Source organism: Aethalodelphis obliquidens, unplaced genomic scaffold (assembly GCF_003676395.1).
Source record: "Aethalodelphis obliquidens isolate GAN/ISIS:26980383/991018 unplaced genomic scaffold, ASM367639v1 scaffold32, whole genome shotgun sequence".
Classification (NCBI taxonomy): domain Eukaryota; kingdom Metazoa; phylum Chordata; class Mammalia; order Artiodactyla; family Delphinidae; genus Aethalodelphis; species Aethalodelphis obliquidens.
The window spans coordinates 3,087,504-3,111,158 of NW_020837976.1; the positions used below are offsets into that span (position 1 = coordinate 3,087,504).

Sequence of the window (23,655 nt, forward strand, 5' to 3'; positions counted from 1 at the left end):
TCTGTGGTCAAGACAAGGGGTCCCACCCGGGCTAGGGCCCCAGAGTGGGTCCAGTCAACCAATTCGGTAACAATGCTGTTAACTGGGTTAGGGGACCCTTGGAGAACACCCTGGTGGGGGTTGATCAGGAGTTTTATTTTAGAGATGTTGATTTCCAGGTGCTTTGAGACATCCAAGGGGAGATAAGGAAGTAGGCTACTGATGTAAGGGCTGAGAGACTGTGATACAAATGACACAGGCCCTACTCTCACGGATCTCACAGTACAACAGGAACGGATTATAATCAAATAATTACAAAAATAAATATCAACAAAGTTTCAAGAGAGTGAGGGAGTGATTAAGAGGCACTGAATGCTACTGGGAAATAACATACAATGACCGAAAAATCTTCGCAAACATAGTGACATGGAGGTCTCTGGGGACCCTGAGGAGCGGTGTTTTGTTCAAATTGATGGGGCAGCATCTGAAAAACTCAGGAAATATGCATGAGATACTATTCTCTGGGTACTTCAGAGAGGAGCTTCAGTAGGGGATATGGGGGAGGGGGTCTATCCCAGGAAGGCTCAGTAGGGTCCTGCTCTGGAACATTTTCAGTGCTCTCTCTGGCCGACTTCCAAGCGCCTTTGTCAAAGCGGACAGCACCCGCTTCCTGAAAGTCTCCACACGCATCTCCAGAAACAACCCTCTCCCTGGTTTTCTGTCTACTTCTCTTGGCAGGCTCTGCTTGTCCTCCTTTGCTGATTCCTGGTCCTGGCCTCTGAAGGCTGGTTGTGTGTGTGTTTTCCTTTATGTCCCTGTCTCAGGTGATCCCACCCAATTCCACTGCTTCAAATATTCCAATAACTCCCACTTTCTATCTCCAGTTTTGTCACTCTTCTGATGAGCTTCAGACCTATATATCCATCTGTCTAGCTGTCATTTCTCTGGATTCACATGTTGAAAACCCAACTCTTGATCTTTCCCACTTCCCTGCCAAACTTCTCAAGCCTCTGTATCCTGGAGAATGGTGCCAAAATCCATCTGGTTGTCGAGAATGGACACCTAGGGCGTCATCCGTGATCATCCCTTCTTCCCTCCCATCTCTGTCTTCTATCTCTTGAATGAGGAGCTACCCCCACCTACCCCCGCCCTCCACCTCAACTATCAAAACCATCAAAAGAGGCTTTCAGACCTGCAAGCTAAACTAGGTTTCCCTGTTGCAAGCTCACAGCAACCAGGTGCTGACCACAGTACAGTTCTCCCTTACTAAGCTCCCTCAGAGGCAGGCTCAAGAAGCCCTCCCAAGAGAAAGGATGCGCTTTCCCTAGACCCGGGGGCAGCCTTGCCCCACGCGAGAACGTGGCCCTAAGCAAGCCTCCCGGAACGGAGTGGGAGGCAGGCCCGGAACGTGTCAGCGAAGGTGCGTCTGGGATCCAGGGCGCCGACGCCCTCCCTCGGCACCCGACAGGCTTCCGGGTCACCCCTCGGCCCTCCGCCCTCCGCCCGGTGGGCCGCACTGGGACCCCACCCTCCCGGAAAGGGGAGGAACCTCTAACGGAGAGCGGGCCTTGGTCTCGGCCGGTGGGGGAAGCCCCCCTCCCGTGGCCAGGGGGCCGGCGCCGCGAGTCACGTGCCGGAGTGCTGGGGGCGTGGCACCAGGAAGCAGCCTCAGAGCCCGCGAGATCGCCGCCGCCGCCGCCGCCGCCGCCGCACTGCCGGACTCCCAGCGCCGGGTGCCGCTAGCTCAGCTCCACGCTGGCGGCCGCCCCCGGGCCCACCGCCGCCGCTGCGGCGCCCGCCATGGGCGAGGAGGACTACTACCTGGAGCTGTGCGAGCGGCCGGTGCACTTCGAGAAGGCGAACCCGGTCAACTGCGTCTTCTTCGATGAGGCCAACAAGCAGGTGCGGGCAGGCCCGCGCCCTACTCCCCCGCGCGGCCCGGCGCGCCCTGCCCGCCGCCCCCGGTGCCCCCAGGTGTCCCGCGCGCTAGGGCCGGGAGCCCGGGGACCAGGCCTGGGGCCTCTCCTGCCGTGCGGGCGCGGGATCCGCGCCAGTCCCTTCCTGTGGGACCAGGCTCCGCCGCGGCCGGGGCTTCCCCCCCCCCACGAAGTGACAGCGGGGCGGACCCCAGCCCCCGCGCCGACCCTGCGCCCCTCGGCCGGTGTGATCAGCTGGTAGCACTCCGGTGTTTCCTCGGCCCCTTTTGTTGTCTGTATTTGTCATTAGTTTCCCTAGCATTCAAAGATTTAGACGTTGAGATTTTCATTATTCTCGGAATTTTGTAAAGGGGCGGGGTGCGGGGGGCAGCGGGGAGGAGGAGCAGGGTGTGCGCAAGTGCCGCGGCGTCGCCTTTGCCGAAACGGATTAAAACTTGGAGCCTCGCTCGGCGGGCTTCTCTCGGAATGGGAGACTTTTTTGGTCTCTACTCTCTTTTTTCTGAAGATTCGTGTGGACACCAAGCCTCTGCAGTTTGCTATGCGCCACGTTAGTTTAGTTGAACCAAGGGTAGGGTGTAGCAGAAATCATCGTTGCAGGTTGGTATATGTGTCTAAAGCCTTTAAAAGTTCAGGCCGTTAAAACGTTGCTGCTTTTCCCTCTCAGGTTTTTGCTGTTCGATCCGGTGGAGCTACTGGAGTGGTAGTTAAAGGCCCAGATGACAGGAATCCCATCTCATTTAGGTAATGATTGTATTGACGTTTTCAGAATATTTCAGCATGTAAACAAAATGGTGTTTTTCTGTTGTCGTTCAGAAGATTGTTTTAAATTTTGTCCTTGTCTCTGCTAAGAGGGCTGAAGTGGGGGGCATATCCCAGTCTGTAGGAAAAGGGAGCTGTGCAGCCTTGGTGGTACATCTCAGTACCTCCTGCAGAGTGAACGTGTGGAGGCCTTCCCTGTTGTTTTGGGATCCAGATACTCCAGTGCAGGGCACCTACTTCCTGACACTTGAAATTAGCCGGTTGGGTGCGTTGATGGGCCTATTTCCGGTTTCTTGAGGGGAGGGCCTTCACTTCCTCTCTGGGCCCAGGGTCTTTGCAGAGCGTTTGGGAGGTGGAGAAGATTCCTAGGTCAGTGTTTCCCATCTAATAAAGTGCATTAAAATCTCAGCTTCCACTATACTTAAGGGGAATGAATAGCAGCCTCTTTTACTTTCAGAGATATCTCAGTTTGGATGATAAACTATCTGGTCACCTTAACTCTTTTGATTACAGAAGGGGAAAGTACAGTGTAGGCCCTCATTTTACATTTTACAATTGGCTTGTGTAAATAGGAGACAGTTTTTGAAGCAGAAAATGAAGCAGCCTCTTTTTCTTTGATCATCATTTGTTTGGAAAACACTGATTGCAGTCCCTGTGCTGGGCATCAGGTGTGGGAAGGCTTTGAGTTAGCTTGGCTCCCTTCTAGAAAAGTCATACATTTAGAGTGGGAGGCAGGTGAGTGGACTCATACAGTTTACTGTGGTAGGTGCTGTAGTAGTGCTCTGTTCAGAATGTGGCCACGGAGAAGAGATGGACATTTGTCTTGGGGTGGGCTGGGGAAGACCACTGCCCAGGCGGGGGAAGGCCTCAGAGTGGAGCGAGGCTTGAAAGACGAGATTCTAGGTAGAGAAGAGAAGAGGCTTCCGGATGGAGGGAACAAAAAGGTATGCAGGCACCGTGTTGGGGGGACTCCGAGTCTGTGTGACTGAAAATGAGGTTTCATGCAGGGAAGGGGTGGGTGGTGGTGTGACCTCTGGCCGCTATATTCTGCTGTGGATTTCGGGCTTTATCTCGTTCCTGAAGGTAAAGGTGGGGCGTGGCATGATGAGATCAGTGTTTGGAAAGAGCGCACTGTTGCAGCATTGAAGCTTGATTACTGGGAGCCTGTCAGTCAGGGATCCCATTAAGAGACAATTGCTATAATCTGAGTAGGCAGGGAAGACCAGCCTGAAGGCACTGTAGACCAGCAAACAATAGGCACTCAAGGGTTGCTTAAGAAGGTCTGGGGTAAGACTTGGTGGTCTCTTGGGTGTGGAAAGTGAGGGTGAGGCCATGATGATCCAGATTAAGGGGCTCAGGAAGGCTTGGGCAGGGGGAGATACTGAACTTAACCCTCTTTTAAAAAAACATCTTATTTACTTTTAATAGCTTTATTGCGGTCTAATTATCATTAATTGCATATATTTGACATATGCAATTGATGAGTTTCGACACGTGTATCCATGAAACCATCACCAGTCAGGACAGTGAACATCCCCTTTCCTCTGAGAGTTTCCTCTGTGGTCCATTTCTTGACTTCCCATGTAACGTCCGATTGAGGCAGTTGTGAGACCCGAGGTGGAGCCCACCTGGCGGTGCAGCCCATTGGGTACTGAGTGGCAAAGAGTAGACTCCTTTCAAAAGCACTGCTGTACGTCAATCAAAAATAAGTAAGTAGGGCTTCCCTGGTGGCGCAGTGGTTGAGAGTCCGCCTGCCGATGCAGGGGACACGGGTTCGTGCCCCGGTCCAGGAAGATCCCACATGCCGCGGAGCGGCTGGGCCCGTGAGCCATGGCCGCTGAGCCTGCGCGTCTGGAGCCTGTGCTCCGCAACCGGAGAGGCCACAGCAGTGAGAGGCCCGCGTACCGCAAAAAAAATAAATAAATAAAATAAGTAAATAAATATTTCACAGCTGCCAGCATCTCAAAGAAAAAAGAAAGTGCTGCTGTGAGGGCTCTGGAGAGGGAAGGCGGCAGTGTGTGGAGAAAGTTACTGCCTGGGTCTGGACTTAGTTACGCCTAAAGGGAGGCACAGGTGAAAGTGCAATGTTCTCAACCCCTCAGTCGCTGTTACCTGCAGTTCTGTCGATTTCTCACGCCACCCGTTGCCAGTTGGACTTTGTTCTTTGAAAAGCAGTCCTACTGATAGCTTCAGAAACATAGTTTTAATTTTAAACTAAGATTTGCTGCTTCCTGAATTTTGTGTGTGTGTTTGCACTGGGTCTTCCTTACTGCACGTGGGCTTTCTCTATTTGCGGCGAGCGGGGGCTACTCTTCGTTGCGGTGCGTGAGCTTCTCATTGCGGTGGCTTCTCTTGTTGTGGAGCACGGGCTCTAGGCGCATGGGCTTCAGTAGTTGTGGCTTGTGGGCTCTAGAGCACTGGCTCGGTAGCTGTGGCGCATGGGCTTGGTTGCTCCACGGCATGTGGGATCTTCCTGGACCAGGGCTCGAACCCATGTCCCCTGCATTGGCAGGCAGATTCTCAACCACTGCGCCACCAGGGAAGTCCCTTCCTGAATATTTAACTTGCCTGTTTTCTTCTCACAAAATGTTAGATGCTAGAATGCAGTTTTGAAGTGTAACTCATAACCTGCTCTTTCTTCTTTTAAAGAATGGAGGACAAAGGAGAAGTGAAGTGCATTAAGTTTTCCTTAGAAAATAAGATATTGGCTGTTCAGAGGACCTCAAAGACCGTGGTAAGACATATCTTTAAATACAGTATGAAGAAAAGGACATTAGAAGTACATTTGGAAGAGAATGAATTGCAAAATTCCAGTGTTAAAGGAACCATTTATTATTTTAATGTCATGGAAGCTATAGTTATGCTGCATTGTATTTGAGCCTTTGGATTCTTGAAGGTGAGAAAGACATTTAAATGGGTACATACTTATGGCCTTAGTTTTTTTTTACTTAATTTTTTACTTAATTTTTTTTTAAAGTAAGTTGGAACCTCAGGTATCTTTCGTATTGATTGACAGCCAGCACCATAGGTTATGCGAAGCATATCTTTGGAGACTTTGTGAGTTAAGCTTACCAGAGTAACTCCATTTATTCACTTCTCTCATCTTTGAATGCTCAACCTAATAGGAGCAGATATTCAAAGCTGGAGCAGCCTGTCAGCATTTTAGTCTTCATAAATCTTCACCATCGCCATTCGTGAAGTAGAGGAAAAGCTGTCGGGAAGGAGGCAGAATCCTGTTTCCTTCTGTCAAGTATTAATTACTAAAATTTTTGGAAAGCCCCTAGTAAAATACAGCAACCCATTTCTCTGAAATCAACCATTTGAGGAATGAATTCTCAATCAGTTTCTAAACCCCGACAGTATTTGGATTAACTCGTTTAAAAAAACTCAATTGTCGGCCTGCTGCTGTTAAGGGGGCAGATTGTCCAAATCAGTCTTTTTATTTTTCCTGTCTTTGGGTTTTGTCAGGTTTTTTTTCTGATCACTTTTTAAATTTATTTGTCTTTTTCTCTTGTCTCATTGTATACCAAAGTAGGTCGGCAGTATGCTGCCCAATCCACATTTCTTCTCGTGTGTGTTTTTGTTTTCCAGGATTTTTCTAATTTTACCCCGGATAGTCCTCAGCTGGAGTACACTCAGGAGTGCAAGGTATGGGCCTGATCCTCTTCCAGCTGGTGAGCGTTAGCTCCGGGGGTGGAGGCGCAGGGTAGCGTGGTCATTTAGAGCAGGAACTTGGAAGCAGGTTGTGCTTGAATGCTGGGATCTGCCTCACGTTGGCTCTGACTTTGGACACTTCTTAAAGTTTTTAAAGCCTGTTTCTTCGTCTGTAAGATGGAGCTGGAAGAATTAAATGGATGCAGGATGCTGAACACCGAGCCACGTCAGCACTTGGTGGCTGTCGTCTTCCTGTTGCCCCTGCCCTTCTCTGCTGGGCGGCGATAGCAGCCTCTTTGGAGGTTTTTGGAAAAGGAGTTCTTTTTCCCTTTTTCCTGACGATGTTTTCTTTTCTCGACTTGTGCTCTTCGTGTCCTTCCCCTTCCCTCCTCCCTCCCTTCTTTCCCTCGGTGGAGATTCTAATCCATTTTAATTAGATTTGCCGGCTATGATGAACTAGGCTAGTGGGGGCTCAGCTCAGCGGGCATCGCGGCACCCGGGAAACCCGCAGAAGCTGCAGGTGGATAGGGTATAGCTTTTTCATTTTTGTGACGGTTTTGCTGATTGGGGATCCAGGTGGGTCCCTCAGCAAGGAGGGGCCCATCTGCAAACGCCTGAGCCCCTGGCAGAGCTCCGGGTGCTCTGTGTGCAGCAGAGCCCTGGCCCTGGCCCAGCTGCCCTTCGGCTCTCACTGCTGCTGTTCACCACCTGACTTGGGACGGGGCTCAAGGCCTCCAACCCCATTTGGGGCAAGAGCCACAGAGAACCTTTAGGCCTTTATACTTTTATAACGCCAGCTTTTATGATGTGTTTGACTCAGAGTGTCAGCTGTCCTTTGATTCCTAAAGTAGAGGTTGGTATCAGTGAGTGCTGGGCAGTTGCCTTTCTCTCTGTCCTGTTGACGAGAAGGACTTCAGATTCAAGTGCCTCAGTGAGGCGTTACAGGTGAAAATCTGGGAGCGGTGTATTTAAAAGAAAGTTTGATTTGTTCATAAGTAATCAAATCTCGGTAACTTTTATTAAAGAGCAATACAAACAACAAGGTATTTTAAGCTTTTGAAGAGAATTATACATACATTTTTTTTCTTTTAATTAAAAAGAATCTTTTACAATTCTTTTCAGACCAAGAATGCCAACATACTAGGATTCTGCTGGACCAGTTCTACTGAAATTGTCTTCATCACAGATCAAGGAATCGAATTTTACCAGGTACTGTGTTACTTACATGCGCTAGAGAAAGGTCTGTGATCGTGTTTGGGCCGCCTTTGAATTCAGCACTAGATAGATAGTTTGAGATTCCAGAGCTTCAGTCTTCCGTTTGGGTTTTTGTTCTTTTTTTCTAATTACAAGTAATACATGTTTTTTGTAAAACATTCAAACGTTACCAAGATATATGGAAGGTAAAAGTCCCCCATAGTCCCTAGAAGTAACCATTAGATGCATGTTCCTCCATTTCATTCCTACTCAGGGAGCAACATTTGTTTATTTTACAGAAATGGTTATGTTGTATATAGACTTGTGGCTTTATTTATTTATTTATTTTTGGCATAGCTGTCATTAGACGTCTTTCCATATTTGTTCTGTCGTGTGGACCTGCTACCGTTTAACCAGTTCCTGTTGAACTTCATGCTTGTTTTCACTTTTTAGTGATTACAAACAATGCTACAGTGATTTCAAGCAGTGAACGGGTTTGTAACCATTGTTTTATATTCTTAGGTGAGGCAATTGTTGGAAGGGAAATTACAGCCTAGGTACAAACATCTAGAAAGCTGAAAAGATATCACTGAATTTCTTCTAGAAGTTGTATTCTCACTAGCAATGTAGGAATCTCCATTTTCCAAAGCTTTAGCAGAATTGGATGTTGTAAGTCTGTAGACATTTGCCAGTCTGAGAGGTGGAAAGCCATTTTAATTTGTATGTTTCATTACGAAGGAGGGAGGTAAGCACCTTTTGTGTATTGTACATTTGTGTTTCCTCTTGAACTGCCTCTTCCTCTTAAAAAGAATTTTTTTTGTGATAAGCACATAACGTGAAATTTACCGTCGTAACCATTTTTTAAGTGTACGATTCATTAGCGTTAAATATATTCACATTGTAGTGAAACAGATCTCTAGAACTTTCATCTTGTAAAACTGAAACTCTGTACCTATTAAACAACAACTCCCCCATTTCCCCTTTCCCAGCCCGTGGTAACCACTGTTTTTCCCCTGTTTCTATGAATTTGTCTGCTTTAAGGACCTCTGCCTCATATAAGTGGAATCATACAATGTTTGTTTTTTTCTGGCTGTCTTATCTCACTTAGCATAATGCCCTCAAGGTTTGTCCATGTTATAGCATGTGTCAGAATTTTCTTCCTTTTTAAGGCTGAATAATATTCCATTGTTATGCATACACCACATTTTGTTTATCCATTCTTCCACTGATGGACACTTGGATTGCTTCCATTTTTTTGGCTATTGTGAATAACGCTGCTAGAAACACGAGTGTGTAAGTCTCTCTTTGAGACCCTGCTTTCAATTCTTTTGAGTATATACCCCTAAAATGGGATTGTTGGATCCCATGGTAATTCTGTTGTTAATTTTTGAGGGGTTACCGTACTGTTTCCATACTGTTTCCACTGGCAGTTATGCCATTTTACGTCCCCACCAACAGAGCACAGGGTTCCAGTTTCTACACATCACCACCAACTCTAGTTGTTTTCTGTTTTATTGATAGCGGTCATCCTGCTGGTTGTGAGACGGTGTCTCATTGTGGTTTTGGTTTGCATTTCTCTGATTAGTGATGTTGAACAACTTTTCATGACTTGTTGGCCATTTGCATGTGCTCTGGACAATGTCTATTCAAGTGCTTTGTTATTTGGGTTATTTCTTTTTGTTGTTGAGTTGTAGGAGTTCCTCATATATTCTGGATATTAACCCTTTATCAGATAGATGATTTGCAAATGTTTTCTCCCGTTCCGTAGGTTGCCTTTTCACTCTACTGATTTTACTTTGCACCTTCCTCTTTATCTTCTAGTATGTTCTAGCTGCCTGACCTATTGGGAAAGCTTCTGAGATCTTGCTAAGTGGAGCCAATGTGGAGAGTGTTAGTATTCTTTCAGGTGTTATCTTTGTTGCCCTAACGAAAGCAGTGTAATTTAGAATGTACTAATGGAGGAGATATACCTGTGTAACAGTGTGCAAAGTGAATGTTGTGGTGCTTTGCTGTAGGGCTGTAATCAGAACCTTAGCTGACCAGCAGAAGGAAAGAAAAACTACACGAATCCCATACGTACAGAAATAGAATTTTGTACCTATGATAGCAAGGAAATGACTGCTTGCTTTACAGAAGGGTTCCCTCGGGCAATCATTTAAAAGTATAGCTTTCTGTTCTCAGTAGTAGAAAAGTGTCCATTCAGGTCCTCTAGATGGTTTTCAGATCTTCAAGAAATAAGTTAGAAAGAAAGAGGACTGTATCACATCTTTATTTTATTGTACCTGGATTATCGAGAAACCCACACCCCCAACCCTGACTTCCAGGTCTGTTCTGCAGGGCAGTGTTCTGGGAGCATTAACATCTTGGGGCTGTATTCAGCATTCCTTAATGTATCAGAAGATTGAGAGTATATTTGAAATGTGCCTTGATTATAAAATACTAGGTTTGCATGCCGAGTCTCATGAACATGTCTGTTAGAAGAAGGGAGCCCCTCCCAGCCTCAAATTGAGACTGCAGGCTGGGTGGTGCCTGGTTCGGTGCACGTGGCTCCAGGGGCACGGGTTTGTTTTGACCGTTTCTGTGACAGTGAGGATGCTGCTCCTCCCTGCCCTTCGGTGGACGGTGCCTGGGAATGAGGAGGCTCAGCCCTGCCCTGCAGTGAAGTGGGCTGCCTAGGCCGTCACTGGGGAGGCAGGTCCCCTCGCCTCTCCGAGCCTTATTTTCTCCCCTCAAATTGGCCTAATGATGCCCAGCTCTCAGCGTTGTGGAGAGAGTAAACGAGCTAAGATTTGGAAGCGCTAAGCACAGGGCTGGATAAATGGTAGCTGTGATAAATAAAAATGATTATTTTTTTCTGTTTAACCTACTGGGTTTTTTCTTCTGCTTTTTATTATTTTCTTCATTTACTGTGTCAGTCTTCAGACTTTTTTTTTTTTAATTTATGGCTGCGTTGGGTCTTCATTGCTGCGCGTGGGCTTTCTCTATTTGCGGTGAGCGAGGGCCACTCTGCATTGCTGTGCGCTGGTTTCTCATTGCAGTGGCCTCTCCTGCTGCAGAGCACCGGCTCTAGGCACACGGGCTTCAGTAGTTATGGCATGTGGGCTCAGTAGTTGTGGCTCGTGGGCTGTAGAGCGCAGGCTCGGTAGTTGCAGTGCATGGGCTTAGCTGCTCCGTGGCATGTGGGATCTTCTCAACCAGGGCTCGAACCTGGGAAGGGACAATGCAATGTCCCCTGCATTGGCAGGCAGACTCCCAACCACTGTGCCACCAGGGAAGTCCCAGTCTTCGGACACTTTGCTGTTGTGTTTGTTTGTTTTTGGCCAAGCCGCGTGGCATGCAGGATCTTAGTTCCCCAGCCAGGGATTGAACCCATGTCCCCTGTAGTGGAGGCGTGGAATTCTAACGTCTGAACGACCAGGGAATTCCCCATTTGCTGTTTTTATTTATTTTTTTTTGCGGTACGCGGGCCTCTCACTGTTGTGGCCTCTCCCGTTGCGGGGCACAGGCTCCAGACGCGCAGGCTCAGCGGCCATGGCTCACGGGCCCAGCCGCTCCGCAGCATGTGGGATCTTCCCGGACCGGGGCACGAACCCGTGTCCCCTGCATCGGCAGCCGGACTCTCAACCACTGCGCCACCAGGGAAGCCCCATTTGCTGTTTTTAAATGAAGGCTCTGTTTCTTGAACTTTGCATCAGGTATTACCAGAGAAACGGAATCTGAAACTCCTGAAGAGCCAGAACATCAATGTGAACTGGTACATGTACTGTCCCGAGAGTGCTGTGATTCTGCTGTCCACCACGGTGCTTGGAAATGTGCTGCAGCCCTTCTACTTCCGGGTAAGAGTCAGCTTCCCTTTAAAAAAATTTCCCCTCCTACCTTGTTCCTCTAACCTCCTAACTGATCCAGTAACTTCAAAGGGGCACGTTCCTCCAACAAGAGCCTTGCCACTTCCAACCACTAGAGGGCACCCCGTACCATCCCATCACCGCCAAGAATGAGTCCTTCTTGGGACAGGCCCCTGGGACCCTGGAAAGGATGGAAAGACATAGTGCGTGTATATCCTCAATGACTTGATGTGGGGAGTGCTAAAACATCAGAGGGGGTTTAATGAGCTTTTCTTAAAACTTTTTTCTTCCCCAAACAGGCTGGCACTATGTCAAAGCTGCCCAAGTTTGAGATCGAATTACCAGCTGCACCTAAGTCAACTAAACTGAGCCTCTCAGAGAGAGACATTGCCATGGCGACGATGTATGTCTGTTCTTTGAGAGAATTCCTTCTCATAATTGCTTTCAGGGATATCATGATAGAAGAAGCATGTTGTAAGAACTCCAGGGCTGCCCGTGCTCCAGTAGCCTTGGAACACAGGCTAAGGACTCCGCCTTCCCTGCTTTGTACCCAGATCTTAGGAATGTAGAAAGCCCGTCATCTTCTTGACATTCTTTTTTGATTTTATTAACTTTGTGATCTTAGGGAATTTTTCACCATTCTAGTCTGATAAAATGAGAACATTGAACCAATTTATTTCTTAGGTTTCTTAGTTTTAGAAATTTCTTTTCAGTCAGTGAGTCAAAACTTATCACACATTATTTTTTAGCTAAAATATATCATACTTGTTCTAAAGAAAAACATAGTTTACATTTTTGATCTAACAAATGTAGACCTGAATTACTTATGTAGGAAGGTATATTTTCATTTGGAAACGCAGATATCTCAAATTTTAGAACTTTATTATGAAAGTTTCAAACACACAAGAATAGAAACTGATACAAAGAATCTCCTATATACCCATATTCAACAAATATAAACAGTTTGCTCCTAAATTACTTCTGATTCTTCTATGGCCTAAAACAGTGGTTTCCAAACAGTAAAATTTTTTAGCATTTAGAATGCTTTTTTTTTTTAAGAAATCTGTGGCATCCTGGTTTAGAAAAAGATAAAATGAGAACAGTCCTTGCAAAGGGGGAGACCCTTCCCCCAGTCTCCTCCTTGTCCCTGAGGCAGCCCCAGCAAAGTGTGAACTCCTGGAATAAAAGTGTACATGCAGGAACTGGTCATGGCAACATTTATCAGATGAGGCTTAAAAGTCAAGAGTGATAACATTTTCCTGTGATTAAGGAATGTACTCATTATATAAAACTGGGAAATTACAGAAAGTTAAAAAGAAAATGGACTTAGCATATTACTCAAGGGCAGCTATTTGACAACATGTATTTCGTTCCAGTAGTTTTGGACATTCTGCATAAGTCATTCTGCAGAAGTTTGTGTTTTTATTTTGAAATATTTTGATCAAGTTATATTTAGTTTTGTTTCTTTTAATTTTATTTTTGGCTGCGTTGGGTCTTTGTTGCTGCGCGTGGGCTTTCTCTAGTTGCGGTGTGCAGGCTTCTCACTGCGGTGGCTTCTCTTGTTGCGGAGCACAGGCTCTAGGTGCACAGGCTTCAGTAGTTGTGGCTCGTGGGCTGTAGAGCACAGGTTCAGTAGTTGTGGCACACAGGCTTAGTTGCTCCACAGCATGTGGGATCTTCCCGGACCAGGGCTCAAACCCGTGTCCCCTGAACTGGCAGGCAGATTCTTAACCACTGCACCACCAGGGAAGCCCAAGCTATATTTAGTTTTGCATCCCCCCTTTTCACTTAACTTTATAATAGGCTTTTTTATTTTTAAGCTAACTGCACTGTTTTTGTAAATATTTCTGTTGGTTGCGAAATACCCCATTAAGTAAATATCTCTTAATTTACTTAACTATGGCCTTATAACTCTGCAGTTAGAATGGAGGGACGTCAAACAGCCAGTATGACTTACGTCTCTTTGTTCTGTGATTAGATACGGACAGCTATATGTTCTCTTCCTGAGGCATCATTCTCGGACCTCCAATAGTACTGGAGCGGAGGTAGTCCTATATCACCTACCACGGTATATTTAATGCTTTCTTCCCCTTCTCCGATTGTAAAATGTGAACTAAAGCTTGTCGATCTATTTTTTGACCTTTCTGTCGTCCTACAGAGAAGGCGCCTGTAAAAAGATGCACATACTGAAGTTAAACCGGACAGGGAAGTTCGCCCTGAACGTGGTGGACAACCTGGTGGTCGTTCATCATCAGGACACGGAGGTACGAGTGTTGGGGGGTGTCCTGCTTGAAAGAGCTGTGAAAATGGACAAAATATTCTGAAAGAGACTAGAAAGTGCTTTTTATGCTCAAAGTTTTGCTCTTCCAGGTGGAATGGGTTTGGATTTCTAGATGGTTTAGGAAAACCCTACCAGTTGACTAACATAATTAAAAACTGTTTCACAAAGTAACACATGTGAGGAGATTGGACTTTGCAACAATTATTTGGTCGAATCATCTAAGCTGGGGATTCCCTGCCGAGCCAGTGTGTTGTGTGAGCACATGAGCCCTGTACTTCCTCTGTGAGTGTAGATGATGATGGTTTTGAGGCTCTGTGGCCACAGAGAAAGAACTAGAATGATCCTGCTGCTTCTACCCCATCAGCTGGGTGTCTGGTGGGAGACAAGCCGTTTCCCTCCTTGCCTCCTGGAGGCTGGTGACACTCGTGTCGATAACTAATAAAGATGGAGCTCTTCAGAGGCAGCATGTCATAGATTCCAGGAGTACTTCTGAGAGCTGATAGACATGTACAAGAGAGCTGGGATGTTCCAGCAGGTCCCTCCTCAAATAAGAACCAGCGTGCAGGGGTGGAACGCAGACACGGGGCTCCTTCAGCTGACCCCAAACGGCAGGTGTGAGGTCACGAGAGGGACGGGTGGAACCGTGGTTTGTCTGATATCACCATCTTGTCTTTCTCCCCCTCAGACATCAGTGATATTTGATATCAAGCTGAGGGGGGAGTTCGATGGCACCGTTACCCTCCATCACCCGGTGCTTCCAGCTCGATCCATTCAGCCCTATCAGATCCCTGTGGCAGGTAAAAGGGAATATCCGTGTGTGCATGGATGGGGGAGCAGATAAAGGGCTTCCCAGATCTGTTTGCTTTTGCAAGGGGTGATTCTGTTTTTTGTTTTGTTTTTTAAATGATACTCCTGCTGATTCTTTAAGCTAAAATTGTGTTCTTGTGAAAGTGTTTTTTTATTTTTTGGTCCTGTGGGATCTTAGTTCCCTGACCAGGGATCAAACCTGCGTCCCCTGCAGTGGAGGTGCAGAGTCTTAACCGCTGGACCACCAGGGAAGTCTCGTGAAAAGTGTTTTGTGAGAGAGAAGACTCTTCCTTTGAAGAAAATAGAACGATTCTCTTCTCTGAGCTTTAAAATGGAGAGTTGTGATTACCCATTGAAGCCCAGAGGTTTTTTTAATGTTGAATAAGACCTTGACGTTTCTGTTGGTCTGTGCTCTGTGGCCCTGAGGTTAAATTTGGTTGCTCAGGGCTGTTATTTTAACCTGGGATCGCTTTTCCTCATCTTTCTCACATTCTGCGTCATAATTATAATAAATACTGCGTTTTCCCTTGACTGATGATCACAGTAAGTACTTAGGCTGCGGTTCTGAGGTTATTCTGAACCACTCCTCCAACCTGAAGAGGTGGCAGTAGGAAGTCAGAGAAGAGAGAGGGTCAGGATTTCAGAAAAAGGGAAAGAAACCATTTGGTTCCTTTTGCTTTTTCCCAATGTAATCGATTCTAAGGTAGAACTCAAATCATATTCTCTTCAAGGAGACTGGAGTCTAGAGTAAGCTAGTTGAAGTTTCAGTGTGTAAACCATAGTCAGATGGTACACATTTGGAACTCTGGGAGGAGCGTTTTGTTAAAAGGAATCCCCGTCAGATAGCTTTGGTGTGTCAGCCTCGCCTGCTGGCAGGATATCCTGGTACCTGTCACAGGGAAGAATCAGATCAGGCCCTGGCTGATGGTTTAGCAGGAGCACTTGCCAGCTGAGCCAGAAGCTGAGCAGGGTGTGAGAATAAGCTACAGTGGAGCCTTGAACAGTGGGGTTCATCCACATGTAATTTATGTCAGCCCTCCATAGCCGAGGTTCTGCATACAAGGATTCAACCAACCACAGTGGGTTTTACTGTTGAAAAATATTCCTGGGCTTCCCAGGTGGCGCAGTGGTTGAGAATCCACCTGCCAATGCAGGGCACACGGGTTCGAGCCCTGGTCCGGGAAGATCCCACATACCGCGGAGCAACTAAGCCCGTGCGCCACAACTACTGAGCCTGTGCTCTAGAGCCCGCGAACCACAACTACTGGAGCCCACATGCCATAACTGCTGAAGCCCGTGCGCCTAGAGCCCGTGCTCCAAAACAAGAGAAACCACTGCAATGAGAAGCCTGTGCACTGCAACGAAGACCCAACACAGCCAAAAATAAATAAATTTTTAAAAAAAGAAAAAAAATATCCCTGTATAAGTGGATACATGCGGTTCTAACCCGCCTTGTTCGAGGGCCAGCTGTAGTTCGCACATTTGATTAGGTCTCTTGGCCCTCTGTTCTTTCCAGCTTCTTCCTTTTCCCAGGTAGTGATGTTTAGAAGAGTAGATTGTGTCAAATGCTTGGCTTGTATCTGCTGCTCACTCAGCATGAAGGTAACTGCTGGTGAATTGGGGCAGAAACAACTATAAACGTTTCAGTCCTTCAGCTCTGTTCCGGTTGTTTAGGACCAGTAAGAAGGTAGTCAGGTTCTGATTGGCTGTTGATATAAAGCAAAGGCCAGGTGTGGCTAAAACAAGAGCCCAGAGATTAATAAGAATTCAAGAGTCCGTGAATCTCTGGGCTTCTAGAGTGGGTTGGCAAAGCGTTTTTTGTGGTTAATGACTTTTTGTTTTTCCTGCTAGACTCCAAGCCCCTCACAGGTTTGTAGCATCTTTGTATCTTGCCCATCTGAGCTGTTGCAGGTGTGCTGTCACAGGTGCACTGTCGCAGGTCAGGAAGAGCTTGTTGGACTATTTTGAAAGACGAGACCAGCAACTTGGGGAAGAGCCAGCCTCCCTCGTTTCCCCTTCTGGTTTTGGTCTGTCCAACCAGTGGCTCTCGAGTAGGCTACACGTTAGGATCACCTGGGGGCTTTCAAAACCAAAGCATTCAGTCAACGTGATGGGTAGCCAGTCAAGGCCCACGTGTAGGACCCTCACTCGTAGGTTCCAAGCGCAAGTGTTCTTTGCCTCAGCTTGTCTGGTCTGGCCCTGTCCTCTACTGGGGGGTCTGTGCAAAATTACCACCTTTTCCAACCTGCCGACTGAAACCTATTTTCCGATTGTACCTGGGTAGCTGGAACAGAACTAGGAATAGTCATGTTCAGTTTGCAGGCCGTATTTATCAAGGTTACTGCGGGCTTCCCCCCCAGACATACACACTCGAGCAATGTCACTGGTAGTTGTGAGTCCCTGTCACGTGAGGGTTTTATGGAGGGGTCTGCTTCCCAGGTGAGATCTCTGCCTGGACCTACACTGTGCAGTGGAGAATTTAGCTCATTATTTAGATAATTAAGCCACAAAACACTTTGTTTGAAATAGTCTCAGTGAATTATCTGAGTATTTGATTCTGAATCACTCAGGTGAATTTCTCAGTTCTTTAATGTGCGTGTGTGTAAAAAAGAAAACGCTGTGAATTGAACCTTGACCTGCTTTCTCCTTGGCGAGACATCTTCATGGATGGTTCTCGACTTCCCGCTTCCTCCTTACAGGTGTTATCAGTGGACACGACAGTTCACTTCTTCGTTATTTGACTACAGTTGAATGAACATTTACTGAAGGAAGCATTAAGCGTTACCTTTACGTCCCAGGATTGGCAGCACTTTCTGGCCGCGTCACCAGCCCTCACACACACGTGTCTCCTCTCTTTGTAGGTCCTGCTCCCGTGACCAGCCAGTCCCCCATCCCGTGTAAACTCTGTATCCTTTCCGAAGGCCTTGGCTGGGAACAACAGGGGAGCTGTCACCTCTCCTTACACTGGGGTCTGAGGGTGGTCCGAGCCCCCGGTCAGGCGTGAATAATGTCGTGGGAAGTGCCTGTGGGGTTTCCTTCCCATCAAGGGCCGGGCACCTAGGGCGGCCTCAGCAAACAGGGTGGGAGGATGCTAACGGGAGCTGGGTTTGCCTTTTGTCTTCATCTCTTCCTGGTCTAGAATTTCCTATAACATGTAGATTCTTCATCCTGGATTGTCTTTCAACCCGACATCATCATCAGTGCGAGCCAAGGTGGGTCGTGGTGGGGGTCACGCTGTTAGGAAGCTGGGCTTGCTGGCAGTCTCCCGTCCGTCCTGAGGGGTGCCAGCCCTGGGAGGCTTGAGAAAGGGGTGACTCAGATCATTTCCAGTGAAGCCTTTGGTTCTCCTCTCCTGGAGCCCCGGTTGAGAAGGGCTCTGCCCGCCTGCCCGGCAGTGTGGGCGTCAGGAGGTTCAGGGCTGGTGGACGGCTGAGTTACGGAGCTCCTTCGGGAGCCTCAGGAATTGCCTTGTGACCAATGAGCCAGAGCAGGAGAAACCGGAGCCCAGGACCAAAGTTCGTGCCCTGCAGACACCCGTTCTCCCTTCAGGGTCAAGGGGGTTGGTCAGGTGCGGGGAGGGGTCGCCTGTCTGTATGCAGTAGACACTCCACGGGGGCGCGTGGAGGGTCACTCTGAGGAGTCTGCCGACACGCAGGGGTGCTTTGGCTGCCAGTCCCACTGTCGTCAGACGTGTCCTGAACATCGCAGCCTGTGCTTTGGCGTGAGAAGCAGCCACTGGCTGTGCTTTGCAGCACGTCCCCCCATGAATGTTGAGGGGAACCAGCTTTGGGGCTTTTGTTTTGGTTTGCGTCCCACTATTAAATTTGCTGCCTCTCAATCCAGGTTACCTCTGGAACCTCCAGGTGAAACTTCAGCCCATAGTAAACCTCTTGCCAGATAAAGGCAGGCTCATGGACTTCCTCCTCCAGAGAAGGGAATGCAAGACCGTTGTCCTGTCCGTGTGCTCGCAGAGTAAGTGGGGTCCTCACCCTGCGGTCTGATTCCTGACACTGCCTGCGCCGCCCACTGGGAGACGGGCCACATTTTTATCTTGTCTGCAGCCGGTTGGCTTAGTGACAAGTGGATTATTTAACCCCCTGGAAAGGCTGCTCAGTATAAAAATGACTTGTCTCTACAAGACATTTCCTGGGCAAAGACTAAACTAAACATGGGCACACGTGAGGGTAGAGGCTGCCCTCCCCAGCTTGAAAACAAACCTGTTTCAGAATCCAAGTCACTCACGACATTTATACCTACTTTGAGAATCTTCTGACGCCCTCCGTAGCTACGTTAGTAACCGGCAAGGGCTGGCGAGAGCCCTTGTGCCCCAGTCTCTACACCGTTTCTCCGAATGCCCTGGTGGCCCCCGGAAATGAGTCATTTCTCTCACAGTGTGTTTAAGTTCTAAAGTTCACACAAGGTTGGCCGACCTGTGTGAACCCTGACTCCTTCCAGTGTTGACAGAGTCAGACAGAGCAACGCTGCCTGTGATAGCCACTGTTTTTGATAAACTCAACCAGGAGTATAAGAAGTACCTGGACGCCGAGCAGAGTTACACACTGGTAAGTTGACGAGGGCCTCCTCCCTGCTCCACCCCGGGTATATTGTCTGTGTAATTATGACACAAGATTCTGACAGAATGACACCACTGAGGTTTGCTGTGTGCCAAAGGGCAAGGTGGCTGGCCGTAGGGGGAACGTAAATCAGAGTCCCTGTGTCCCATGAGCTAGAGGCTGAACATCACTTAATGTCTTCACCTTCTTTTGTTGTTTTTTTAAAAATTATTATTTTCTCTTTTGGCTGTGTTGGGTCTTTGTTGCTGCACGCGGGCTTTCTCTAGTTGCAGCAAGCAGGGGCTACTCTTCATTGCGGTGCGCGGGCTTCTCATTGCGGTGGCTTCTCGTTGCGGAGCACGGGCTCTAGAGCGCAGGCTCAGTAGCTGCGGCCCAGAGCATGGGCTTAGCTGCTCCGCGGCATGTGGGATCTTCCCGGGCCAGGGATCGAACCTGTGTCCCCTTCTTTGGCAGGCAGATTCTTAACCACTGCACCACCAGGGAAGCCCGCTTTTGTTGTTTTTAATCTATGTTTGATCTTACACGTAGATAGCTCCTTGGTCTGCCTTTATTTTATGGATAAAAAAAGCAGTCTCAGTTTGGTTATTTTATATGTCTTTCTGCCAATCCAGAGCCTAGACTCAGTAAATCAGAAATATAATCATTTTGCTGCTTGTTCTTCCTTTCCTTTGAGGATGTACTAGCTATAAAGAATAAGACGTGTCCTGGCACCCAGTCAGCATCCCCTCAGGACTGTGATGACTCAGCGTCAGCACTGTGCTTTTCCTCTAGTGGGCTCAAGTGCGTGTTGTGAAGGGCTGGAAAAAATTAGCATGGCTTATCGGGGTCTGCTGTACTGTTATTGTATCTTCTGAAGCTAGAAATAAGTTCAGGAGAAGTGGAATGAATGATTCCACTTCAAGAATCTGATTAGTCCAAAGGCTAAAAATGGAAGTGGTTTTAAACAATAACAAAAACCCCAGAACGCCCGTCCCCTCAGCTCCTCAGGGATAACCCGAATGCTGGGTGGTCTGTGATGAACAAAACCCCCGAACGCCCGTCCCCTTCAGCTACTCAGGGATAACCCGAATGCTAGGTGGTCTGTGATTAACAAAATTAGGGAGTTATTTTAAGAGGTTAAAAAAAAAAGTCTCCCTGGCAGTCCAGTGGTTCAGACTCTGTGCTTCCACTGCAGGGGGCACAGGTTCGATCCCTGGTATGGGAACTAGGATCCCTGCATGTGGCGCGGTGCAGCCAAAAATTAAAAAAATAAAAGTCTCGGTAAAACTATGACTTAGGCTTCTTAGTTCCATCCGTGAACACTGGTGTATTTCCTGACCTCCTAAACTCCTCCCCGGCCAGCACAGGAAAGAGTTTTGTCCAAGTAATGAAGTAAGTGTCATCCTCTGCTCACGTCTTAGGCTCCCAGCATCTAGGGGTTCAGTCTTTCTGGATTAACTGCGAACACGCCATGTCCCGGAAGATGACTGAGGTCCCGTCTGTGATGTATTGTGCAGGCACTGGAAGCGGGGCAGAGCCGGAGCGGCCCATTCCTCAGGAGGCCGGCGCGCACCCAGGCTGTGGTCGACCAGTCTGACATGTACACCCACGTGCTGTCGGCGTTTGCGGAGAAGAAGGTAGGGGAGGCTCGCCGCCCCTTCTGGACTGAAGGTTCCCAAAACAAAGATCTCATTTGAAGGAGACTGAGGAAAACGAGTAGAACTCAGAATGTGATTAGAGTAACTGGGTTATCTTGGGTGAGGACTGAATGCTTATGGTTTGGCTTCTAATACACAGGCCTAAAGATGATCCCCGACTCGGGAGGTTCTGGAGGGGTTTGTGCAAAAGCAGCCAAGTAGAACCCTGGAAGCAGGGGGGCGGATAAACAAGGAGCTGTTACACGGAGCCTCCTCTGCCACTCTGGTTCTAAACACTTTTCCCCTCTGTAGGAGATGCCTCAGAAATTCATGATAGCTGTGCTCATGGAATATATCCGCTCTCTGAACCAGTTTCAGATCACAGTACAGGTACCTTCAAGCCAGCATCTGTGGTCCCACGTTAGAGGGGCAAGGGATTGTTCACGTAAAAGCACTGTCAGTGCCTAACTGAGATGACTCTCTGTACGCCACAAGAGTCTGCACACCTGCCTCAGACTCAGTGACCCTCCTCACGTGACCCCACCTTCTCAGGTGGAATGAGCAGTTTCAGGCCAGGTTGGGTTCTCTCACCCGTCACTTAGAGCAGCCGTGGTCCTCGGCATACTGAGCCTCTAGTCTGTCGTAGTTGGGCGACGTGGACACCATCTCTCCTTCTGTCTCTGTCTCAGCATTATTTGCACGAGCTTGTCATCAAGACGCTCGTCCAGCACAACCTATTCTACACGCTGCACCAGTTCCTGCAGTACCATGTCCTCAGCGACTCGAAGCCTTTGGTAAGTACCACCCAATTTTTACTTTTGTGACTTAAAATTTGACCTTTCAACATACGGCAAATCTAATCTGAAAATGGGTCTTCCAGGCTTGTCTGCTGCTCTCCCTGGAAAGTTTTTACCCTCCTGCTCATCAGCTGTCTCTGGATATGTTGAAGGTAACTCTGATACAGCAGAGTTTTAAACCCCATAGAAGCATGTTCCTATTACTTGCACTGACCCGGATTTCTCTCTCTCCCTTACTTCTAGCGACTTTCCACAGCAAATGATGAAATAGTAGAAGTTCTCCTTTCCAAACACCAAGTGTTAGCTGCCTTAAGGTTTATTCGGGGCATTGGTGGCCATGACAACATCTCTGCACGAAAATTTTTAGATGCTGCAAAGCAGACTGAAGACCACATGCTTTTCTACACTATATTCCGGTTTTTTGAACAGCGAAACCAGCGTTTGCGAGGGAACCCTAGTTTCACACCAGGTGAGAATATAGCTGCAGGGAAAAGACCTGGGGCGACCAGAGACTCGGACAGTAGCAGGAGAGCACTGGCAGCTGGGGGGGCGAGAAGCCTTTTGGTTTGGAGAACTCTCGGGTTAGTTTTTAAAAAACAAAATTTTGTACCAGCCCGCATAATCCTTAGCCTGTTGTAGTGAGAGTGGATTCAAGGTGCTGACGGAACTGGAGTTCTGCTCTGGAACTGCAGTGGGGTGTCGGGGTGGAAGGTAGGGTGGCCTGGGCCCAGCTCCGTCTGACATCTGGGCCTGGAATGGCCCTTTCTGAAGAATTAGGAACAAGACAGGAAATGGCTGCGGAGGGTTGTAATGGCCTGGGGCTTGTTGATGTTTTAGTTTTAGGCAGAAAGCATTGGTTAATCACTCTTATCTCCAAAGTTATGAAATCTAAAGCACCCTCTTCCTTAGGATGGGGAGGAACCTGTAACTCTTTCAGGGCTCCCAGCATTCACTGATCACCCTGCTTCTCCCCCATCTCTCAGGGCAGAGGGCAGTTTGCTTGGGGCTGTAAAGGTTCTGTAATGGCACAAGCTGGGTAAACAGAAAGGACAACTCAAGAGCTTAGGAAAACAAAGTATTTTATGAAAGAAAAATAAGTCAAAACCCAGTATCCACATCTAGGAGCTGCAAAGTGTTCATTCTCGTTTTCCTCCTTTCGTGCCTTGCCTAACAGATTAAATCTGTATTTTCCTTCACAGGAGAACACTGTGAAGAACACGTTGCTTTTTTCAAACAGGTTTTTGGAGACCAAGCTCTAATGAGGCCTACGACATTCTGAGGTCACTTGCTAGTTTTTCTTTTTATATATATATAAAATGTGTACAAAGTTAATTTATTGCGTTAATAAAGCTCTTTAAACTACAAGATGTTGTAATAAAGTATATCTACGACATCCTCAAATGTTACTAAAAATATGGTATAGAACTTGTGTGATGGCTTACTCCTACAAAAGGAGAAACATTGCATTGATTGGCCTTTAGAAAGTGTCAGTGAGCAGAGAGCAGCCTTCCTAGCGGTCCCTTCTGCCTGCCCGAGAACAAGGCTTTGTTCCTGGAGAACCGGAAGGCGCTCCAGCATCTTGGGGCTACCTCCAGGCTCAGTAATACTGCTTCAAGGCAGAGTCTGCATTCCTGAGTTTACAAGCGCTATGGCCGAAGCTGCTGCTGTTAATAGCCTGACATCTGCTCCTGTTAATAGCCTGACATCTGCTCGCACTCAGGGTTCAACCGAGCCTTGACAACGCAGCTGCTGTCCAGTGGTAAACCGACTACCTGACCTGCAGAGTCTCCGAAGCCCGTGAGCGGGCTAGAAATTGAGGAGCCGCTCTCGCTCTGTACCTCTGTGTCGCTCTTGAGCGGCCAAACTTTTGGCTTTATTTATCGGTGGTCCTGTGAGGGATAAAAAGAATGAACTTTGGGATCATTTCTTTAGGAGAAAAGGAGATAGTTTCTACTCTAACACAACTTCCTATCCCCCAGAGATTAAGGGGGAAAAAAACCCCCTCATTTTCTTAATCACAAAGCTATATATCAAGCAAATTAGTACTGTTCTTTCAGCCACAGGTCATTTACAGAAGCTGAAGTGACCACAGAGGCAAAAAGATCCTAAGGAGAACTCCAAATTAGAGGTGACCAGCAGAGGCAGTGTTCCGCTAGAACAGCGAACGGAAATGAGAGCTGTTCCAGGGCACCGCTGGGCTGTGGCTGGACGC

At 47.7% G+C, this 23,655-nt stretch overlaps 2 protein-coding genes across 6 annotated transcripts in view; one reads left to right on the plus strand and one right to left on the minus strand.

The window, feature by feature from the left end:
* The first annotated feature begins 1,626 nt into the window (after positions 1-1,626).
* On the plus strand, positions 1,627-22,808 carry RMC1 (regulator of MON1-CCZ1). 3 transcript variants are annotated; one of them, XM_027127603.1, is made up of 20 exons: positions 1,627-1,881; positions 2,581-2,657; positions 5,325-5,409; positions 6,267-6,323; positions 7,452-7,538; positions 11,219-11,359; positions 11,668-11,771; positions 13,347-13,436; positions 13,527-13,632; positions 14,335-14,446; positions 17,318-17,362; positions 17,615-17,668; positions 18,300-18,428; positions 18,912-19,018; positions 20,527-20,646; positions 20,959-21,036; positions 21,336-21,440; positions 21,527-21,595; positions 21,687-21,912; positions 22,643-22,808. In XM_027127603.1, the coding sequence occupies exons 1-20, from the start codon at positions 1,780-1,782 to the stop codon at positions 22,720-22,722; spliced, it is 1,974 nt and encodes a 657-aa protein (XP_026983404.1). In that variant the 5' UTR covers positions 1,627-1,779; the 3' UTR covers positions 22,723-22,808. The 3 variants fall into 3 exon arrangements, with proteins under 3 accessions (XP_026983404.1, XP_026983405.1, XP_026983406.1); XM_027127604.1 differs by lacking the exon at positions 20,959-21,036 and having other exon boundaries at positions 1,650-1,881; XM_027127605.1 differs by lacking the exon at positions 13,347-13,436 and having other exon boundaries at positions 1,650-1,881.
* Positions 22,506-23,655, minus strand: part of NPC1 (NPC intracellular cholesterol transporter 1) — a 47,509-nt gene continuing 46,359 nt past the window's right edge. For 2 of the 3 annotated variants that reach the window (XM_027127599.1, XM_027127600.1), the window contains one exon: positions 22,763-23,332. In XM_027127599.1, the coding sequence (XP_026983400.1) occupies positions 23,250-23,332 (83 nt within the window). In that variant the 3' untranslated portion in view covers positions 22,763-23,249. Of the gene's footprint in view, positions 23,333-23,655 lie in introns of all 3 variants that reach the window. The other variant, XM_027127598.1, reaches the window with a different exon arrangement.